This window comes from Adelges cooleyi, unplaced genomic scaffold, assembly GCF_023614345.1.
Source record: "Adelges cooleyi isolate 19-005CV unplaced genomic scaffold, UGA_ACOO_1.1 ACOO_flye_CR_arks_rails_tigmint_CR_PRNA_21, whole genome shotgun sequence".
Taxonomy (NCBI): Eukaryota; Metazoa; Arthropoda; class Insecta; order Hemiptera; family Adelgidae; genus Adelges; species Adelges cooleyi.
Genome location: NW_026095871.1, coordinates 1,425,184 through 1,449,737, shown reverse-complemented (window position 1 = coordinate 1,449,737; position 24,554 = coordinate 1,425,184). Strand labels below are relative to the sequence as shown.

General features: G+C 26.5%; 1 protein-coding gene and 2 long non-coding RNA genes across 12 annotated transcripts in view; all 3 read right to left on the bottom strand.

Moving 5' to 3' along the window:
* LOC126834119 (uncharacterized) overlaps window positions 1-24,554 on the bottom strand; it is a 49,775-nt gene that overhangs the window by 15,185 nt on the left and 10,036 nt on the right. For 3 of the 10 annotated variants that reach the window (XM_050565823.1, XM_050565826.1, XM_050565832.1), the window contains exons 1-2: window positions 15,866-15,960; window positions 15,772-15,786 (exon numbers count right to left, since the gene is read on the bottom strand). The exons of 2 other annotated variants lie outside the window; for them this stretch is intronic. In XM_050565823.1, the coding sequence (XP_050421780.1) occupies window positions 15,772-15,786; window positions 15,866-15,920 (70 nt within the window). In that variant the 5' untranslated portion in view covers window positions 15,921-15,960. Of the gene's footprint in view, window positions 1-812; window positions 831-13,542; window positions 13,573-13,860; window positions 13,879-14,037; window positions 14,056-14,965; window positions 14,996-15,398; window positions 15,429-15,771; window positions 15,787-15,865; window positions 15,961-24,554 lie in introns of those variants that run through there. 5 more of the 10 variants (XM_050565824.1, XM_050565827.1, XM_050565831.1 and 2 more) reach the window with 4 other exon arrangements.
* LOC126834123 (uncharacterized) lies at window positions 12,473-13,098 on the bottom strand. The gene is made up of 3 exons (XR_007685040.1): window positions 13,078-13,098; window positions 12,857-12,913; window positions 12,473-12,643 (listed from the first exon to the last, which is right to left on the bottom strand). It is a non-coding gene; the product is annotated as an uncharacterized LOC126834123 (long non-coding RNA).
* Window positions 23,310-23,883, bottom strand: LOC126834122 (uncharacterized). The gene is made up of 3 exons (XR_007685039.1): window positions 23,863-23,883; window positions 23,643-23,699; window positions 23,310-23,428 (listed from the first exon to the last, which is right to left on the bottom strand). It is a non-coding gene; the product is annotated as an uncharacterized LOC126834122 (long non-coding RNA).

Genomic DNA, 24,554 nt, shown 5'->3' with positions numbered 1-24,554 from the left:
AATATTGAAAAAAAAAAAATATTTATATACTAGCTGCTCGTGTACCCGGCTTCGTACCTTACTAATAGTTCGTTAAAAAATAATATTCTTTCAAATTACTCAGTGTATGCTTTGGAAAGATTTTTTTGGATTTTTTTTACTAAAACAATGAAAATAACTCACACTCTGGGTGTCCATACGCAGCTGTAAAACAAAAGATTAGTAGTTAGTCTTTAAATTATAAATGGTTATATTTTGGTAGTTAATATTTATGAAAAATGTTTTTCAAAAACGCATTTTAGACAATATATTTCAAAAAATTATTGTTATTAATATACACCCGATTGCTGAAACTGTAAATTCATTAACACCACGTAACATTTGTTAATAAATAAAAGTGATCTTAAATTTGTAAATAAAGAAAATCATTATAATGACTTAATCGACTTTGTGTTACCAGACTACTGTATACTTAAGGACGAAGCATTAATATTGTTCATGTAGTAAATACTTTAATCGGTATTTTATGGTTAAAAATATACACCTAATTGAAAATTTGTTCGAAAATAATATTGTATAAAATTACTCAATTGTATGCTTTGCAAATATTTATGGGATTTTTTTAGTACAACAAAGGAAATAACTTACTTCTTAAAACACCCCGAGATTCATCTATCCCTGAAAAATAAAAGGATTTTGATATACTTAGGTGGTTAATGTTTATAAAAATATTCTAGAACTATGAAAATTTCACATATGTACAAATTACTCAGTGTATGCTTTGAAAAGCGTTGTAGACTTATTTTTGGTGTTTAACAATGAAAATAACTCACTTGGGTCCCTTACAGCATCTGGAAAAAAGATGAGTAGTACTGAGTAATGAAATTATAAATGCTTATATTTCTGTGGTTAATATTTATACAAAATTCCAAAAACGATTGTTATTTGAAGGGTACAGGGAAAAAACAGCGAAGTCACTTTTAAAAAATTGCAATTTTTTGTAATAAAATTCGTTTTCATACAAAACGAATCAGTTCTTTACTTTTAAGCACGGTTATACACAAAAATATACAATATTTTTAAAAATTTGAAGTATTTCTTTAACATTTTAAAACATATTTTAGCATTACTTAAACATGTTTTTTTAAAATTAGAAAAAAGTGAATTTGCTGTTTTAAATTAAAAAAAGGAAATTTGTTGTTTTTTTCCCTGTACCCTTCATATAAACTCCTCTAGTTTTATTGGTATCTAACGACTCAAAACTGATTTGTATGCTTTTTTTAGTAAAACAATGAAAATAACTTACTCTGTGGTAGTTCTTTTAGTTCATACGCAGCTATAAAAAAAAGGTAATGGTGAGTAATGAAATTGTTGTATTTTGGTGGCTAGTATTTATAAAAAATATCAAAAATTATTGTTATTTATATACACCCGAGTGCGTTAACAATTCTACTAGCACCACAACAATGTACAAAAAATGCATTTTAGTAAGTATTATTGTTGCCGATCTTTAAAAGTCATCTTAAATATGCAAATAAAGGAAATCATTATGACTAATTCGACTTTGTTCACCGGACTACTGTATACTTAAGGACGAGGCATTAATATTGTTCATATTATAAATACTATAATCGGTTATCTATAGTTAAAAAACATGTACCTAATTGATAATTTGTTCAAAACAAATATTCTATAAAATTACTTAAGTGTATGCTTTGAACAAATTTGTATGATTTTTTTAGTAAAGCAAAAAAACTTACGTCTTCTACTTGCCCAATACCCATTTCCCGCTGAAAAACAAAAGGATTTTATTATATTTAGGTTGTTAATATTTATACAAAATTCTAGAACTATAAAATTCGAGTTATGTGTACACTTGTACAATATCGGAACAAAATTATAGTTCTAGCTGTATGATAAGTATCTTATTAATAGTTCTTTCAAAAACAATATATTTTTAAATTACTCAGCTAACGCTTTAGAATGATTTGTATATTTTTTTTAGTAAACAAAGAAAACAACTTACGTTTTCTATTAGGGGATCTATTCTCTTCCTCAGATTCAGCCATATATTCAGGGTCAGTGTCATATTGAGAATCAGAATCAGATTCAGACTCATATTCAGACTTAGACCCAGGCGCCACTATAAAACAAAACAATTTTGTTATATTTAGGTGGTTAATATTTATATGAAATTCCTAAAATTTAAGTTTATTTAAATACCTGAGAACTTTGTTAAAACTGCTACGAGCAACAATACAACGTACAAAAAACGCATTTTTATTTTATATGAAAAATAACTGTCGTTTGCCTTTGGAAGTAACTGGAATACTATTAGGTACAAACTATTTTTTTCTTCTTATTTTAGCTTTGTAGTGTTTTGAAAATACTAAAAACTACATGTTTTGTAAGTTGTTTTTTGTTTGTACAAATTGCACTAAAAATATTCATCAACATTTGAAAACATAATCGAACTAGAATGTGCGTCATTCGAAACTTGGATTTACAAAAGAATTCAGATGGTAAATAGTAATATGTTGTAGTTTTGAAATAAAAACATACTAAGAAACAGATGTCTAAAAAGAATCTTGGTACAAAAATAATACTGAAAAATAAAGAACTATATTGGTCTATTATTTGTCCAATAATTCTTAGTAAGCCGTAGAATTGAAGTTGAAAAATATTTTATTTAAATTTTTAAACGGAGGAAGGGTATAGGTTTTTAATTAAGACTTTAAAAGAACAAACTACAAAAATTTATTATATTATACGAGATGACTCAAATCTTGATTCCTTTAAAATATATTATGCATTCTATCTTTAGTAAATTTGCAGCACACATTTTTCAGTTAATGTAATATAAAACTATTGTACGATATTGAAAACAATATATTATGGTTCGATCTGTAAACATTGCCGACCAACTGTTGTGCATATTAGTAAAATCATGTTTTTCAAATCACATTATAACCTTTATAAAACTTTATAATAAAATTAATATAGATTTTATTAGGAAAAAACAATTCTCCTGTTATAATACGATACTAGGAATGTTTCCTTATATTCTTACTTCAGTTCTTACGAGTTTCTAAAGAAAATGATTAAGGTTTTATAAAAATAAACTGGTTTTGTACAATTTTAAAATTAATTTATATTCTTGGAACGCATATTCTGGGAAGTGCTTAGCCTTTCAATTTCTTTGAATAATACTTATTATTATGTGTTTGTTGAAGGTTGGGTCAAATAATCATGCTTGATCATTTTTTAATTAACCATTATTATTAATTTGAGTACTAGTTTACTGAAGTAAGCTGTAAGATTATATAGAGGCATTCCCAGTATCGTGATATAATTGAAGTGTTGTTTTTTTCCTAATAAAATCTATTTTAATTTTATTAATATATACAAATAATATTTTATGTATAAAAAAAATACTTTAGATTTTAGTATTATCGTTATATCGCGACTTGAAAAACATGATACTACACATGTAAGTATACAATAGTTGGTCGGTATTGTTCACTGATCGAACCAGGTTATTGTAATAGGGTCACAGCAGATGTTCTTTTAAAGTTTATTTTCAGACTTTTGTGCTTTACTACACTTTAAAATACAAAAATAATGAAAACATTTTTAATCGTTTTTATAATTTTTATTAAAAATAATTTCTATAGACCGGTCATCTCTCCGTCACCTCTATGCTTTGATTCCATTATGCCTCCACCCTACTGTACTAGTCGTTTCGGATGAAATGCCATTCAAATAAACGCTTTAATGCTAGTTTATAAACAACTGCCCCTCATTCTGTTGGTGTATACTGTGCTTGTTTTTGACTTTACTGGTTTGAAAATACTAACTACTGATTCGCATCGAAGCGTATATTCGAAAGTAATTTTATCACTTTCAGTTGTAATAATTCTTTAAAGCCTGTGACCTTCTTGTCATCACTATGCCCTATTAATTAGGGTTTAGTGATCAAAAGGGCCTATTATCATTGTGTTAAAAAATGAAACATTAAACATATAATAATATTTTCATTTATTTATTAAAAATAAAAAATATTTATCCGTATTATTTTTTTTTTCGTTTTTATTCTATCTTTGATGGGAATTATGAAAACACATTTTGTTTTTATAATTATAACGTTTTTATGAACTCACAATCTTGTTTGTCGTTCCGGGTGGAATCTTACAACTCAAATTTCGAGCACTTCCCGATTAGCTATTCGGCTGAAACTGTCAGGGTAGCTCACATTTCGATGACAATGCATTATTTATCCACAAGAGGTTGAAAATTCCACCCCTAAGGGGGTTAAAATGGGGTCAATTTCTTGTCCGTCGTTCCGGGTGGAATTATGCAATTCAAAACGACTTATTTATCATCGGCCACCAAAAATTATGCGCGGTGCGTTTGGGCGTGAACGGTGCTCGGATATGAGCGGTGCCAGATTCAAACCCGTTCCCATCATGATACTTTTTTGCATTTTCTTACAACTTTTATTCAACTTTTATGATAATTTATATAGCAATTACAACTTAATATCAACTTTTATGATAATTTATACAGTAATAAATCTAAAATTATAAGCTTTTAAATTGATTACTAATTCTTATGATAATCCTTCTGACCATGCAGCAATAACATTGTACATTCAAACGTACGAAAACAAAAAAGAACAAAATAACTAAAGTAGATTAAAAAATTAATCTAAAAATAACGTTTTTATGCGCCTTCAAAAGTATAATATAACCCTCCGGGGGTCTTGATAACTAAATAGAACAGATGAACTAGAAAAATGTGGGGCGCATTTTTACTACTTCACACGTCTGAGTATATAATAACATTCTCTTCTCATTAATAACTACCTTAACTCATAATTCATGCACAATCATCTTTTTTCTTCTAAATAAAATAATGCTTAATGACATGTCATGTAAAATTGAGCACCACATTACTTTAAATGTTAAACAAGTAGGTAGTTAACAAAAAAATTGAAGCAACCTACATAAAACAAACTTTGGAGAGAATAGCAATTAAGTCTTTTCAATTTAAGGCAAGTGGCACGGAAATCCATTAAATTTCATTCCCAAAAAAAAGTAATACTATCACTTTCTGATCCGTTCGGTTAGAGAGACAGCATTATGAGAGACAACTTAATACATTAGCATGAAAGCTTAGGTTTTAATATCTAAGTAGAAAAATGCACCTTGCGTTTTTCTAGTTCACCTGTCCTATTTGGTTATCAAGACCCCCGGAGGGTTATTTTACACTTTTGAAGGCGCATAAAAACGTTATTTTTAGATTAATTTTTTTTTTATATTAGATTATCAGTTAGTTAAGGTGTAAGGTATTTTACTCATATACACAACAGTTTGCCGGTAAAGTTTACAGATCGAACTATAATATGTTGTTTTTAATATCGTACAATGGTGTTATATTTTTTTTTAACTGAAAAATATGTTCAAATTTATTATAGATACCTTCACTCCTTAACTAAGCGATGATCTAATATGAAAAACACCAAATTTTTTTAATAGTATTCATCAAGAATAGAATAGAAACGAAAAAATAGATAATCCGGAAAAAATATTTTTAATTTAGGCCCGGTTTTTCAACTAAAAGTTTATTCATCGAATTACTAATTCGAAAATAAATTTAGTTGAGGAATAAAATAAACAATGAAACATTATAGAAAGAAAAAATAAATAAATTAAGTAGTAAAAACTTGAATGCTGGGTAACTGTTTTTTTTTTACATTATAACTAGAATGCTTGTACTTAATTTTATGATTTCTAGAACAATTATTTAAATATTAAAAAAAGCCTGCATTTAGCATAACATGTAGGTTCCAGTTGAGTATAGGTATAGCAATAGGTCAGATCAGTTCAGCACCAATGGCGTTTGCAACTTAAAATGTGTTTACCCATCTAGTTAATTTGGTAAATGTAACCAGTCGACGTTTTTAGTCAGACATTTTATTTTACTTTTTTAAACTCGTGTAATTAAATTAAATATAATTTATGTTTTCTCAAAAAATCCAGCCTGAGAATCTAGATAAAGTTCTTTTCTTTTTAACGATATCAAAATATGTTTTCTATGACCATTTCGCTTTGAACTACACTCTTTTCCATAAACAAATCTTTACGATTAATCTTACTCTTAAGCTCAAAAAATCATTTATTTTCCTTAAAAAATAATTTTTATTTTGCAATATGGTAAGGCTAGGCTATGTTAATTACAAAAAAATAAATATTATTTTTTTATTGTTTATAGTTGAATGATTTATTAATTATTTGCATAGACACAGTTTTTGATTTTATTTTATTCTAATAAAAGTGTACATATATTGCGTGAAGCGCTATTTTTAAAAGAATTAAGATTATGCTTTATACATAATCTGACTGTTCGGCAAATGCGCGGCTGGTGTTGCTAATATTGTTGTCTTCTTAAATATTCCCTACTCATATACTCAGGTACAGAATCATATTCAGGATAGCTAACCTCATGCTCATATTCAGACACAGATTCAGAATCAGATTCAGAATCAGACACAGGTGCCACTGAAAAACAAAATAATTTTGTTATATTTAGATGGATAATATTTATACGAAAATCCAAAAATTAAATTTGCATATTTTTGTTTTCTTCTTGAAAATTCTGCAATTAAAAAAATATTTATGAATATCTACTTAGGATCATTCTGTTGTACATTACAGTGTACAGGGTAAATTTTTAGTAAGTTATTAACTCTCGTTTTGTTGGCAAGGATAAACTGTATAGTTTATAATCAGTAAAAATAACTTAATGTGCATAAGTCAACATAATTTGTCAAAAGTATAGGTTAACTCTAAGTCTAATAACATATTCTAACCTTGTCCTTCTTCCAAAGTTGGTAGTGGACGTGCTATTTTGGTTGACTTAAAGTGATCTAATATTGAAAAAAAAAAAAAATTTATATACTAGCTGCTCGTGTACCCGGCTTCGTACCTTACTAATAGTTCGTTAAAAAATAATATTCTTTCAAATTACTCAGTGTATTCTTTGGAAAGATTTTTTTGGATTTTTTTTACTAAAACAATGAAAATAACTCACACTCTGGGTGTCCATACGCAGCTGTAAAACAAAAGATTAGTAGTTAGTCTTTAAATTATAAATGGTTATATTTTGGTAGTTAATATTTATGAAAAATGTTTTTCAAAAACGCATTTTAGACAATATATTTCAAAAAATTATTGTTATTAATATACACCCGATTGCTGAAACTGTAAATTCATTAACACCACGTAACATTTGTTAATAAATAAAAGTGATCTTAAATTTGTAAATAAAGAAAATCATTATAATGACTTAATCGACTTTGTGTTACCAGACTACTGTATACTTAAGGACGAAGCATTAATATTGTTCATGTAGTAAATACTTTAATCGGTATTTTATGGTTAAAAATATACACCTAATTGAAAATTTGTTCGAAAATAATATTGTATAAAATTACTCAATTGTATACTTTGGAAATATTTATGGGATTTTTTTAGTAAAACAAAGGAAATAACTTACTTCTTAAAACACCCCGAGATTCATCTATCCCTGAAAAACAAAAGGATTTTGATATACTTAGGTGGTTAATGTTTATAAAAATATTCTAGAACTATGAAAATTCCACATATGTACAAATTACTCAGTGTATGCTTTGGAAAGCGTCGTAGACTTATTTTTGGTGTTTAACAATGAAAATAACTCACTTGGGTCCCATACAGCATCTGGAAAAAAAAATGAGTAGTACTGAGTAATGAAATTATAAATGCTTATATTTCTGTGGTTAATATTTATACAAAATTCCAAAAATGACTGTTATTTAAACTCTAATTATTTTTTATTTTATAATCACTAGTATCTAATGATGCAAAACTAGTTATCTCCTTGTCAACTTTTTTAAGGCAGTAACATCACGCAACATTTTTTAAATAAACAAAAGTGATCATAAATATGCAGCTAAAAGAAATTATTATAATGACTATTTATCAATTGATTTTGTTCACCAAACTATTATATAATACTTTATTATATAATGGTATATAAAGGAAATTTGCTTGTACTCTCTGTTTTTTTCCTTGTACCCTTCATATAAACTCCTCTAGTTTGTTTGGTATCTAACAACTCAAAACTGATTTGTATGCTTTTTTTAGTAAAACAATGAAAATAACTTACTCTGTGGTAGTTCTTTTAGTTCATACGCAGCTATAAAAAAAAAGTTAATGGTGAGTAATGAAATTGTTGTATTTTGGTGGCTAGTATTTATAAAAAATATCAAAAATTATTGTTATTTATATACACCCGAGTGCGTTAACAATTCTACTAGCACCACAACAATGTAAGTAAGTATTATTGTTGGCGATCTTAAAAAGTCATCTTAAATATGCAAATAAAGGAAATCATTATGACTAAATCGACTTTGTTCACCAGACTACTGTATACTTAAGGACGAGGCATTAATATTGTTCATATTATAAATACTATAATCTGTTATCTATGGTTAAAAAATATGTACATAATTGATAATTAGTGAAAAAATAATATTCTATAAATATACTCAAGTGTATGCTTTGAACAAATTTGTATGATTTTTTTAGTAAAGCAAAAAAACTTACGTCTTCTACTTGCCCAATACCCATTTCCCGCTGAAAAACAAAAGGATTTTGTTATATTTAGGTTGTTAATATTTATACAAAATTCTAGAACTATGAAATTCGAGTTATGTGTACACTTGTACAATATCGGAACAAAATTATAGTTCTAGCTGTATGATAAGTATCTTATTAATAGTTCTTTCAAAAACAATATATTTTTAAATTACTCAGCTAACGCTTTAGAATGATTTGTATATTTTTTTTAGTAAACAAAGAAAACAACTTACGTTTTCTATTCGGGGATCTATTCTCTTCCTCAGATTCAGCCATATATTCAGGGTCAGTGTCATATTGAGAATCAGAGTCAGATTCAGACTCATATTCAGACTTAGACCCAGGCGCCACTATAAAACAAAACAATTTTGTTATATTTAGGTGGTTAATATTTATATGAAATTCCTAAAATTTAAGTTTATTGAAATACCTGAGAACTTCGTTAAAACTGCTACGAGCAACAATACAACGTACAAAAAACGCATTTTTATTTTATATGAAAAATAACTGTCGTTTGCCTTTGGATGTAACTGGAATACTATTAGGTACAAAATATTTTTTTCTTCTTATTTTAGCTGTGTAGTGTTTTGAAAATACTAAAAACTACATGTTTTGTAAGTTGTTTTTTGTTTGTACAAATTGCACTAAAAATATTCATCAACATTTGAAAACATAATCGAACTAGAAGTGCGTCATTCGAAACTTGGATTTACAAAAAAATTCAGATGGTAAATGGTAATATGTTGTAGTTTTGAAATAAAAACATACTAAGAAACAGATGTCTAAAAAGAATCTTGGTACAAAAATAATACTGAAAAATAAAGAACTATATTGTTCTATTATTTGTCCAATAATTCTTAGTAAGCCGTAGAATTGAAGTTGAAAAATATTTTATTTAAATTTTTAAACGGAGGAAGGGTATAGGTTTTTAATTAAGACTTTAAAAGAACAAACTACAAAAGTTTATTATATTATACGAGATGACTCAAATCTTGATTCCTTTAAAATATATTATGCATTCTATCTTTAGTAAATTTGCAGCACACATTTTTCAATTAATGTATTATAAAACTATTGTACGATATTGAAAACAACATATTATGGTTCGATCTGTAAACATTGCCGACCAACTGTTGTGCATATTAGTAAAATCATGTTTTTCAAATCACATTATAATCTTTATAAAACTATATAATAAAATTAATATAGATTTTATTAGAAAAAACAATTCTCCAGTTATATAACGTAATAATTGGAGTATAGTTTTTTCCTAATAAAATCTATATTAATTTTATAAACATATACAAATAATATTTTAAGTATAAAAAAAAATACTTTAGATTTTAGTATTATCGTTATAACGCGATTTGAAAAACATGATATATTACACATGTATGTATACAACAATTGGTCGGTATTTTTTACTGATCGAACCAGGTTATTGTAGTAGGGTCACAGCATATGTTCTTTTAAAATTTATTTTCCGACTTTGGTGCTTTACTACACTTCAAAAACCAAAATAAAGAAAACATTTTTACTCGCTTTTATTATTTTTATTAAAAATAATTTCTATAATCCTGTGACCTCTCTGTCCCCTCTATGCTTTGATTCCATTATGCCCTCACCCTACTGTACTAGTCCTTTTGGATGAAATGCCATTTACATAAACGCTTTGATGCTAATTTGATTGTTATAAATTAAAAATATTTATTACGTATTATTTTTTTTTTCGTTTATGTTCTATTCTTGATAGGAATTATGAAAACACATTTTGATTTTTTTATATTAGATTATCAGTTGATTAATGTGTAAGGTATACACGCTTTAAAGTAAAATAATCGGTTTGGTTTTTTTATTTGTATGCTATATACGATTTTACTGATATACACAACAGTTGGCGGGTAATGTTTACAGATCGAACCATAATATGTTGTTTTCAATATCGTACAACGGTGTTATATTTTTTTAATAGTAAATTTATGATAGATATAGAATACTTTACACCTTAACTAAGCGGTAATTTAATATGAAATAAATAGTAAAAAAAAAATATAATTTAAAAAAACTAAAAACACGCTTAAATAGTAAAAAAACTAAAAAGTAGAAAATGATTTCCAATATAGAAATCAATTAATAAAAATTTTCAGTATAGAAATCAATTAATAAAAAATACATAGTATTATTGTGAAAAAAGCGTGGGGTGCTACATATATCAGTTCTTGAAAAGCGCCCCACGCTTTTTTCACAATAATACTATTTATTTTTTATTAATTGATTTCTATATTGAAAATTTTTATTAATTGATTTCTATATTGAAAATTATTTTCTACTTTTTAGTTTTTTTAAACTATATATTTTTTTTACTATTTAAGCGTGTTTTTTAGTTTTTTTAAACTGTATTTATTTTCCACTTTTTTAGTTCGATGTGCTTTAAAATCGTGTTTTTTAATTCTAGTACATACGTGTCTCTATTACTTGAAAACTTCAGGTAAACAACAACGAATACACGCATGTACGTTACAAAATTACATACATACAAGTGAAGCTAATATAAGCGTGTTAATAAAAAACAAAATGGTTTTCATAATTCCCATCAGTAAAAGAATATAAATAAAAAAATAGATAATCCGGAAAAAATATTTTTAATTTAGGCCCGGTTTTTCAATTAAAAGCTTATTCATCGAATCACTATTTTGCAAATAAATGTAGTTGAAGAATAAAATCTGAATAAAATATACAATGAAACATAAAAAAGACAAAATAAATAAATTAAGTAGTAAAAACTTGAGGTTTGATATTTCTTTTTACATTTGAATGCTGGGTAACTGTTTTTTTTACATTATAACTAGAATGCTTGTACTTAATTTTATGGTTTCTAGAATAATTATTTACATATTAAAAAAAGCCTGCAGTTAGCATAACATGTAGGTGCCAGTTGGGTATAGGTATAGCAATAGGTCAGATCAATTCAGCACCAATGGCGTTTGCAACTTAAAATGTTTTTACCAATCTAATTAATTTGGTAAATGTAAGCAGTCGACGTTCTGCAATTACTTTGTAAGGTGGCTGTTTTATTTTCCATTAACTTGGATACCTGTAGCCAAACGAATTAAATATTTAGATTTAGGTAAAGTGGTAATTTAGCAAACTTTACCTATAAATATACGACTCGGTAATATACCAATCTATTGATGTAATTTCACCGAAAATTTCGGTTGGCCACGCCGTTAAGAACGTTGACGTTTCAAGGCTTTGAATAGATTTTTTTCTTATTATTGGAAACATCATTTGTGTCGAAAACGCTGTCACAGACAATTTTGTAAATAGTTTTCAAGGTAAAGACTGTATACATGACGTATGCGTGCAATGGAATTTGTTCATGATGTACTTTATATGTGCAGTAAGCACAATAAGCAGCGTTGGGTCCGAATAAAGTTAAATTCAAAGAAAATATGTCATCTAAACAAAACTACGCATATTATTAGACATTTTTTTTACTTTTTTAAACTCGTGTAATTAAAAAAGAATTTATGTTTTCTCAAAAACTCCAACGAGCGAATTTAGTTAAAGTTTTTTCTTTTTAACGATATAAAAATATGTTTTCTATGACCATTTCGCTTTGGACTACACTCTTTTCCATAAACAAATCTTTACAAATATTTTCAAAGGGTATGACGCGTCCTCTTAAGATCAAAAAATCATTTATTTTTCTTAAATAATAATTTTTATTTTGCAATATGGTCAAGTTAGGTTGTGTTGATTACAAAAAAAATTAATACTCTTTTTTTTTTTTGTTTATAGTGGAATGATTTATTAATTATTTGCATAGACACAGTTTTTGATTTTATTTTATTCTAATAAAAGTGTACATATATTGCGTGAAGCGCTAATTTTAAAAGAATTAAGAATATGCTTTATACATAATCTGACTGTTCGGCAATTGCGCGGCTGGTGTTGCTAATACTGTTGTCTTCTTAAAAATTCTGCAATTTAAAAACATATATGAATATCTACTTAGGATCATTCTGTTGTACATTACAGTGTACAGGGTAAATTTTTAGTAAGTTATTAACTCTCGTTTTGTTGGCAAGGATAAACTGTATAATTTATAATCAGTAAAAATAACTTAATGTGCTTAAGTCAACATAATTTGTCAAAAGTATAGGTTAACTCTAAGTCTAATAACATATTCTAACCTTGTCCTTGTTCCGGAGTTGGTAGTGGATGTGCTATTTTGGATGACTTTTTGTGATCTAATATTGAAAAAAAAAATATAAATATATACTAGCTGCTCGTATACCCGGCTTCGTACCTTACTAATAGTTCGTTAAAAAATAATATTCTTTCAAATTACTCAGTGTATGCTTTGGAAAGACTTTTTTTGGCTTTTTTTACTAAAACAATGAAAATAACTCACACTCTGGTAGTTGATACGCAGCTGTAAAACAAAATGCTAGTAGTTGTTATTCAAATTATTAATGGTTATATTTTGGTGGTTAATATTTATGAAACATTTTTTTCAAAAACGCATTTTAGACAATATATTTCAAAAAATTATTGTTATTAATATACACCCAACTGTTGAAACTGTTAATTCGTACACATAACGTAACATTTGTTAATAAATAAAAGTGATTCTAAATTTGTAAATAAAGAAAATAATTATAATGACTTAATCGACTTTGTGTTACCAGACTACTGTATACTTAAGGACGAAGCATTAATATTGTTCAAGTAGTAAATAGTTTTATCGGTATTTTATGGTTAAAAATATACACCTAATTGATAATTCGTTCAAAAATATTATTGTATAGAATTACTCAATTGTATGCTTTGGAAATATTTATGGGATTTTTTTAGTAAAACAAAGGAAATAACTTACGTCTTAAAACACCCCAAGATCCATCTGTCCCTGAAAATCAAAAGGATTTTGATATACTTAGGTGTTTAATATTTATAAAAAATTCTAGAACTATGAAATTCGAGTTATTTGTACACTTGTATAATTTCGGAAACAAAATTATGTTTTTTAGCTGTATGATCATTACCGACCAATAATACCTTGTATACTCTAAAAGGATATTGTAATACTTAGTTGGTTAATATTTAAACATAATTCCCAAATGTACAAATTACTCATTGTATGCTTTGGAAAGCTTTGTAGACTTATTTTTGGTGTTAACTAATGAAAATAACTTACATGGTTTCACTTGAGCCGCTGGAAAAAAATGGATAGTATTGAGTAATGAAATTATAAGTGCTTATATTTCGGTGATTAATATTGATACAAAATTCCAAATATGTACAAATTACTCAGTGTATGCTTTGGAAAGCGTCGTAGACTTATTTTTGGTGTTTAACAATGAAAATAACTCACTTGGGTCCCTTTCAGCATCTGGAAAAAAAATGAGTAGTACTGAGTAATGAAATTATAAATGCTTATATTTCTGTGGTTAATATTTATACAAAATTCCAAAAATGACTGTTATTTAAACTCTAATTATTTGTATTTTATAATCACTAGTATCTAAGGGTGCAAAACTAGTTATCTCCTTGTCAACATTTTAAAGGCAGTAACATCACGCAACATTTAAAAAAAAAACACAACTGACCATAAATATGCAGCTAAAAGAAATTATTATAACGACTATTTATCAATTGATTTTGTTCACCAAACCATTATATAATCAAGTATTAGACATTTATTTAAGTTCAAAAAATGTGTGTAATTGATAATTTGTAGTTTATATTTTAAAAGATTTGTATGCTTTGTTTAAGAAAACCAAGAAAAAGACTTCTTTACCGCAACGTATATAAATATTTATAATTTTGGTTGCTAATAATTATACAAAATTTCAAAAATCATTGTTATTTGAAGGGTACAGGGAAAAAACAGCGAAGTCAATTTTAAAAAATTTTTGTAACAAAATTCGTTTTGATACAAAACGAATCAGTTCTTTACTTTTAAGCACGGCTATAAACAAAAATATACAATATTTTTAAAAGTTTTAAATATTTTTTTAACATTTTAAAACATTACATTACTTAAACATGTTTTATTTTAGATTAGAAACAAAAGTGATCATAAATATGCAGCTAAAAGAAATTATTATAATGACTATTTATCAATTGATTTTGTTCACCAAACCATTATATAATACTTGATTATATATTGGTATGTAAAGGAAATTTGCTGTTTTTTCTCCTGTACCTACCTTCATATAAACTCCTCTAGTTTTATTGGTATCTAACGACTCAAAACTGATTTGTATGCTTTTTTTAGTAAAACAATGAAAATAACTTACCCGGTGGTGGTTCTTTTAGTTCATAAGCAGCTGTAAAAAAAAAGGTAGTGGTGAGTAATGAAATTGTTATATTTTATTGGCTAGTATTAATAAAAAATTTAAAAAAATATTGTTTTTTATATACACCCGAGTGCGTTAACAATGCTACTAGCACCACAATAATGTACGAAAAATGCATTTGAGTAAGTATTATTGTTGGCGATCTTAAAAAGTCATCTTAAATATGCAAATAAAGGAAATCATTATGACTAAATCGACTTTGTTCACCAGACTACTGTATACTTAAGGACGAGGCATTACTATTGTTTATATTATAAATACTAATTATAAATACCTAAGTGATAATTCGCTTAAAAATAATATTCTATAAAATTACTCAAATGTATGCTTTGAAAATAATTGTATGATTCTTTTAGTAAAACAAAAAACTTACGTCTTCCTTTTGCCCAAGACCCATCTGACTCTGAAAAACAAAAGAATTTTGTTATATTTAAGTGGTTGATATTCATACAAAATTCTATAACTATGAAATTCGATTTATGAGTACACTTGTACAATATCGGATCAAAATTTTGGTTCTAGCCGTATGATCATTACCGACCAATTATGATGAGACCTTGTAAACTGTAATGATGAGACATAACTTGTACGAACACATATTATAAATGCTGCAAACATTGTTTTGGGTTTAAAAAATTAATATCTTATTAATAGTTCTTTTAAAAATAATATACTTTTAAATTACTCAGTAAACGCTTTAGAATGATTTGTATGATTTTTTTTAGTAAACAAAGAAAACAACTTACCAGACCCAGGTGCCACTGTAAAACAAAATAATTTTGTTATATTTAAGTGGTTTATATTTATACGGAATTACAAAATTTAAATTTATTTAAATACCTGAGAACTTTGTTAGAACTGCTACGAGCAACAATACAACGTACAAAAAACGCATTTTTACTATATATGAAAAATGACTGTCGTTTGCCTTTGGAAGTAACTGGAATACTATTAGATACCTACTATTTTTTTCTTCTTATATTGGCTTGGCTGCCTAGTGTTTTGTTAATAATAACAAATACATGTTTTGTTTAGTTTGATTTTGTTTGTACAAATTCCTCAGAAAATATTCATCAAACATTTGAATACATAATCGAACTAGCAGTGTGTCATTCGAAACACAGATTCACAAAGACATATAGTATTGTTTACCTATCGAACCCGGTTATTGTAATAGGGTCACAGCAGGTGTTGTTTTGACACGGATTCGAAACACGGATTTACAAAAAATATATAGATGGTAAATGGTAATATATTGAAGGTTTGAAAAAATAACATACTAAGAAATAGATGTCTAAAAATAACCATGGTACAAAAAACAATACTGAAAAATACAATTAAAGTTGAAAAATATTTTATTTAAATTTTTAAACGGAAAAAGGGTATAGGTTTTCAATTAAGACTTTTATAGAACAAACCACAATAGTTTATTATATTATACTAGATGACTCAAATCTTGATTCCTTTAATATTATATGCATTATAATAGATTTTATCTTTAATAAATTTGCAGCACAAATTTTTCAGTTAATGTAATATAAAACTGTTTTACGATATTAAAAACAACATATTATGGTTCGATCTGTAAACATTGCCGACCAATTGTTGTGTATATGAGTAAAATCATGTTTTTCAAATCACATTATAACCTTTATAAAAACTATGATATTATTGCTTTATACCTAAAATATTACTATATAATAAAATTATTATAGATTTTATTAGAAAAAAACAATTCTCCAGTTATATAACGATACTGGAAATGCTTCCTTATATTCTTACTTCAGTTTTAGGAGTTTCTAATGAAAATTATTAAGGTTTTATAAAAATAAACTGTAATAATATATAGTATTGTTTTTTCCTAATTAAACCTATATTAATTTTATTAATATATAATCATATTTCATAAATAAAAAAAAGTTCTTTAGATTTTAGTATTATCGTTATAACGCGATTTGAAAAACATGATATTACACATGTATGTATACAATAGTTGGTCGGTATTGTTTACTGATCAAACCAGGTTATTGTAATAGGGTCACAGCAGATGTTCTTTTAAAATTTATTTTCCGATTTTTGTGCTTTACTACACTTAAAATATCAAAATAAAGAAAATATTTTTACTCGTTTTTATCATTTTTTAGGGCTATTTAATAGGGCTTAGTGATCAAAAGGGTCTATTAACATTGTGTTAAAAAATGAAACATAAAACATATAATAATCTTTTCATTTATTTAATAAAAATGAAAAATTTTTATTCCGTATTATTTTTTTTTTCGTATATATTCTATTCTTGAAAGGAATTATGAAAACACAATTTGTTTTTTTATATTTGCTTATCGGTTATTTAAGGTGTAAGGTATACACGCTTTAAAGTAAAATATTCGGTTTTGTAGTGTTGTGTAAATACTAAAAAATGCATGTTTTGTAAGTTGTTTTTTGTTTTTCCCTATTCCTCAGAAAATATTTATAAACATTTGGATACATAATAGATCTAGAAGTGTGTCATTCGAAACACGGATTCACAAAACCGAAGAGACGGTAATATGTTGGAGTTTTAAAAAAATAACATACTAAGAAACAGATGTCTAAAAAGAATCATGGTACAAAAACAATACTGAAAAATAAAGAACTATATTGTTCTATAATTCTTTTAAACCTGTGACCTCCTTGTCAACACTATGCCCTATTTAGCTTAGTGATCAAAAGGGTCTATTAACATTGTGTTAAAAATGGAACATTAAGCATATAATAATATTTTCATTTATTTTATTAAAAATTAAAAAATTTTATTTCGTATTATTTTTTTTTTCGTTTATATTCTATTCTTGAAGGGAATTATGAAAACCCATTTTGTTTTTTTCATATTTGCTTATCGGTTATTTAAGGTGTATAGGTATACACGCTTTAAAGTAAAATATTCGTTTTTTTTTTTATGTATAGGCTTTATACGATTTTACTCATATACACAACAGTTGGCCGGTAATGTTTACAGATCGAACTATAATATGTTGTTTTCAATATCCTACAATGGTGTGATATTTTTTTAATAGTAAATTTATCATAGATAAAGCATACCTTACACCTAAACTTGAGGTTTAATTTTTCTTTTTACATTGTCCCAGAAATTGTGTAATGTTTTTTTTACATTTTAACTAGAATGCTTGTACTTAATTTTATGGTTTCTAGAATAGTTGATTAGTATATTTTGTAAATTATTTATTTAATTTTTAAAAAAAGCCTTCGTGATTTACTCTAGAATTAATTAATTACTCCATTGTCCACATATTGTGCTAAATTTGTGTTTGTATTCAAATAATTTAAGTATTTAACACCTAACTAAATTGAATAACGCTTTTATTAGACGTTGTAAATAATATTAAAAAATCGAATTATATGAATGTATTATACTATTGTATGAATGGTCATATTTTATTTGCTGTAACGTACATTTACTTGTCTTTACGCATAAATTAGATTAAATAATAAGTTTTTATCTACTTAAAGCCTAACGGCTAAAATTCTAAAACATTGCACATGCTTTAGCCTGCTGGCTCCTAAGTAGTAATTATTTCTGTTCAACAATCTTCTTGCCATTTATGAAGATTATACCGGAAGATTTATTTTTATCATGGGCCACATAATATCTCATAAAATTTAATAGGAATTAAATATTTTGTTTAATATTGTTGTTATACAATGTGATCTCAACTTTTCAGAACTTTTTTATTTTTACCACCCTCCCAACTTAGTTTTTTCGATAGCAACTTTTGAATTTTAAATAACGTATATATTTTATTATCATTTTAAATGTTAATGCTATTGTGTAACATTAAAATATATCTTTAAAATTTTAAGATTATTTTAAAAAATGTAATATTGTTGCATGTTGTTGTTATCATTTTGAGAATTTAATAAAGTAGTATTTTTTGTAATAGTATTTCATGATTTCCCGTGTACACAGGTGACACGTAAGATATCTAGGTCATATTTTGTTATTCGTTTTTACTAAGCAAAGTTAGAGCAAACATTGCGATGCTATGATCTGAATCGGTGAAAAAAACAACACAATAAATCGTTGGAGAACATATACCTACTTCACTACCACAACTAACCTAACCTCAACTACAATTGTGCCCTTTTATTTTTTTTGCGTTAAACCAAAATGATATATTAAACGATTAGCGTTTTTTTTTTTTTTAACAAATAGGGTAAACCTAAATTTTTGATAGTGAAATTATTACAATCTTCTTATATAACACAATACTTAATGTTAAGTAACTTATGTACTTAAAATGATATTAACTAATTAGCGATCAAATTATCGCCATAAGTTATACCAAAACAAACAATATTATATGAAATTTTGAATAATGTATACAATTTATTTACTTTCGGTTAACTATTTTTGAAGTTATTGAAGTTTCAAGCTTAGGGAAGGAAGAAAGGCGGGGAGTGTAGTATTATTTTTATCTGCGCGCATTTCCCAACCACACTGGAGAAGTAAGAGGGGATCCCATCCTAAGTATTAAACTCTTATAACTTGAAAATAGTTGTCCAAAACTGGTTATCAACCAGTTAACATTTTTAGTACATTATTCTAAATTTTAGATCGAATCTTAATTTTGCTTTAGATATAGTATTGTATGGAGTAGGTAATTGTGTTTTCCTAATAAAATCTATATTAATTTTGTATAATATAATTTTAATATCTTATATAAAACAATAATACCTTAGATTTTAGAAATGTTGTAATGCGTTTTTAAAAACATGATTTTACTCATGTAGGTACACAACAGTTGGTCGGTAATGTTTACAGATCGAACCGTATTATGTTGTTTTCAATATCGTACATTGGTGTTATATTTTTTTTTAACTGAAAAATATGTGCACATTGATTTTACATAGTATCCAGTTCAGATAATTTTTGGAATAAAAAATTTAAAAAATAATATTCCTTTTTTTACAATACCGTTAACCAGAGAATATATTTTAATTATATAAAACCGTTTAAGAAAAGAACGGGGATAGTCGACCAAGACCCATTCCTTATTTTTAAATTTTTAAACGGAATAAGAGTTTAAAATATATAACACCATTTTACGATGATGAAAACAACATGTTATTGTTCGATCTGTAAACATTACCGACCAACTGTTGTGTTTTTGAGTAAATTCAAGTTTTGCAAGTCGCATAATACCATTTATCAATTCTTAGGTATTATATTGTTTTATACTTAAAATATTATTGTATAATTAAATTAATATAGATTTTATTAGAAAAAACCAATACTCCGATACTTGTGCAATATCGAAAACAAAATTATGATACTATCTGTATAATCATTACCGGCCAATAATGAGTAAAATCAGGTGTCTAGGTGAATTCAGGTCATGTCAAAACGGTTAAAAAAGCTTTCTGAGACCTGCGTCAAGATTAAACACGTGATTGAGGGGAGGGGCTATAGCCGATTGATTGTTAATGTAACAAAAATTACAATATAAGAGTGTTGGGGTGTTGAGCCAAAAGAGTTTCTAACAAAATTAACAAGTCCTTATAAGATGGTTTTCCCCATCAAAGTTTGACTGCTGAGAAATTAGATATACCGATCATATTGTACATTAACAGATAGTAATTCGTTATGTCTTTCAAAAGCAAATAAAAATTTGATTTAGCAATATTTTATTCGCTATAACGTAAATGTATTTGTCTTTACGCATAAATTAGATTAAAGGAAAAGTTACAGTCTACTTAAAGCCTAACGGTTAAAATTATAAAACATGAAACATGCTTAAGCCAGCAGACTACCAGGTAGTGATTATTTGTGCATGTACAATCTCCTTGCGATTAATGATGATTATACAGAGTGGTTATTTTTTTATCATGTGCCACTTGTTATAATTCATAGTATTCAATAGGAATTACATTTTTATTTTTCATATTGTTGTTGTACAATGTGATCTCAAATTTTCAGAACTTTTATATTTTTACCCCCCCCCCCACCCCAACTTTTGATACCAAATTTTGAATAACGTATACATTTTATAAACTTTTTAAATTGAGAATAATGTACTAAAATGTTGTCTGCTCAATAACCAGTTTCGGTTAACTATTTTTGAATTGTGTCCTTTTTAACATTTAAGATAATATAATAATATTTTTATTTAAATATTCTAAATTTTAAACATTTTATCAGTATTATCTTTTTTTTTTCGTTTATATTACATTCTTAATGGGAATTATGAAAACTCATGTGCAAGATATACTTGCTTTACAGTAAAATATTCGGTTTTTTTTATTTCGTTTTTTTTTTATGTACATATGGTATACGATTTTAATCATATAAACTACAAATTAATGCTTGACTCGCAATTTTAATTTGTATAAAACCGAATTATTTTTAAAGAAACCTTAATAATTTTTATTAAAAACTTCTAAGAACAAAGTGAGCTTATACGGAAGCATTCCTAGTATCGTGATATAATTGAAGTGTTGTTTTTTCCTAATAAAATCTATTTTAATTTTATTAATATATACAAATAATATTTTAAGTATAAAAAAAAATACTTTAGATTTTAGTATTATCGTTGTAACGCGATTTGAAAAACATGATATTACACATGTATGTATACAACAGTTGGTCGGTATTGTTTACTGATCGAACCAGGTTATTGTAATAGAGTCATAGCATATGTTCTTTTAAAATTCATTTTCCGACTTTTGTGCTTTACTACACTTAAAATACAAAAATAAAGAAAACATTTTTAATCGTTTTTATTCTTTTTATTAAAAATAATTTCTATAGACCGGTCATCTCTCCGTCACCTTTATGCTTTGATTCCATTATGCCCCCACCCTACTGTACTAGTCCTGTTCGATGAAATGCCTTTCTAATAAACACTTGGATGCTAATTTATAAACACTGCCCCTCATTCTGTTGGTGTATACTGTGCTTGTTTTGGACTATACTGGTTTGAAAATACTAACTACCGATTTGCATCGAAGCGTTTTTTCGATAGTGATTTTATCACTTTCAGTTGTAATAATTCTTTAAAACCTGTGACCTCCTTGTCATCACTATGCCCTATTAATTAGGGCTTAGTGATCCAAAGGGCCTATTATCATTGGGTTAAAAAATGAAACATTAAACATAGAATGATATTTTCATTTATTTATCAAACATTTTAAATATTTATTCCGTATTATTTTTTTTATTCTACTCTTGATGGGAATTATGAAAACACATTTTGTTTTTTTCATGTTAGATTATCAGTTAGTTAAGGTGTAAGGTATTTTACTCATATACACAGCAGTTTGCCGGTAATGTTTACAGATCGAACTATAATATGTTGTTTTTAATATTGTACAATAGTGTTATATTTTTTTTAACCGAAAAATATGTTCAAATTTGTTATAGATACCTTTACTCCTTATCTAAGCGATGATCTTATATGAAAAATACCAAATTTTTTTTAATAGTATTCATCAAGAATAGAATAGAAACGAAAAAATAGATAATACGGAAAAAATATTTTTAATTTAGGCCCGGTTTTTCAACTAAAAGTTTATTCATCGAATTACTAATTCGAAAATAAATTTAGTTGAGGAATAAAATAAACAATGAAACATTATAGAAAGAAAAAATAAATTAATTAAGTAGTAAAAACTTGAGGTTTGATATTTCTTTTTACATTGTCCCTTGATTTTTGAATGCTGGGTAACTGTTTTTTTACATTATAACTAGAATGCTTGTATATAATTTTATGGTTTCTAGAATAATTATTTAAATATTAAAACAAGCCTGCATTTAGCATAACATGTAGGTTCCAGTTGAGTATCGGTATAGCAATAGGTCAGATCAGTTCAGCACCAATGGCGTTTGCAACTTGTGTGCAAAATGTGTTTACCCATCTAATTAATTTGGTAAATGTAACCAGTCGACGATTTTAGTCAGACATTTTATTTTACTTTTTTAAACTCGTATAATTAAAATATAATTTATGTTTTATCTTTTCTTTTTAACGATATAAAAATATGTTTTCTATGACCATTTCGCTTTGAACTACACTCTTTTCCATAAACAAATCTTTACGATTAATCTTACTCTTAAGCTCAAAAAATCATTTATTTTCCTTAAAAAATAATTTTTATTTTGCAATATGGTTAGGCTAGGTTATGTTAATTAAAAAAAATACTCTGTTTTTTTTTTGTTTATAGTTGAATGATTTATTAATTATTTGCATGGACACAGTAAGTTTATTATTTTATTTAATTCTAATAAATGTGTACATATATTGCGTGAAGCGCTATTTTTAAAAGAATTAAGATTATGCTTTATACATAATCTGACTGTTCGGCAATTGCGCGGCTGGTGTTGCTAATACTGTTTTCTTCTTGAAAATTCTGCAATTTAAAAAAAATATATGAATATCTACTTAGGATCATTCTGTTGTACATTCCAGTGTACAGGGTAAATTTGTAGTAAGTTATTAACTCTCGTTTTGTTGGCAAGGATAAACTGTATAATTTATAATCAGTAACAATAACTTGAAGTGCATAAGTCAACATAATTTGTCAAAAGTATAGGTTAACTCTAAGTCTAATAACATATTCTAACCTTGTCCTTGTTCCAGAGTTGGTAGTGGATGTGCTATTTTGGATGACTTTTTGTGATCTAATATTGAAAAAAAATAATATATATATACTAGCTGCTCGTATACCCGGCTTCGTACCTTACTAATAGTTCGTTAAAAAATAATATTCTTTCAAATTACTCAGTGTATGCTTTGGAAAGACTTTTTTTGGTTTTTTTTACTAAAACAATGAAAATAACTCACACTCTGGTAGTTGATACGCAGCTGTAAAACAAAATGCTATTAGTTATTATTCAAATTATAAATGGTTATATTTTGGTGGTTAATATTTATGAAACATTTTTTTCAAAAACGCATTTTAGACAATATATTTCAAAAAATTATTGTTATTAATATACACCCGATTGCTGAAACTGTTAATTCTTAAACACCACGTAACATTTGTTAATAAATAAAAGTGATCTTAAATTTGTAAATAAAGAAAATCATTATAATGACTTAATCGACTTTGTGTTACCAGACTACTGTATACTTAAGGTGAGGCATTAATATTGTTCATGTAGTAAATACTTTAAACGGTATTTTATGGTTAAAAATATACACCCAATTGATAATTCGTTCGAAAATAATATTGTATAAAATTACTCAAGTAAATGCTTTGGAAATATTTATAGGATTTTTTTAGTAAAACAAAAAAATTACGTCTTTCTTGTGACCAGGATCCATCTGACCCTGAACAACAAAAAAATTTTGATATATTTATTAAGTGGTTAATATTTATAAAAAAATTCTAGAACTATGAAATTTGAGTTATGTGTACACTTGTACAATATCGGAAACAAAATGATGGTTTTAGCTGTATGATCATTACCGATCAATTATGGTTAGACCGTGTATACTCTAAAAGGATATTGTAATACATAGTTGGTTAATAT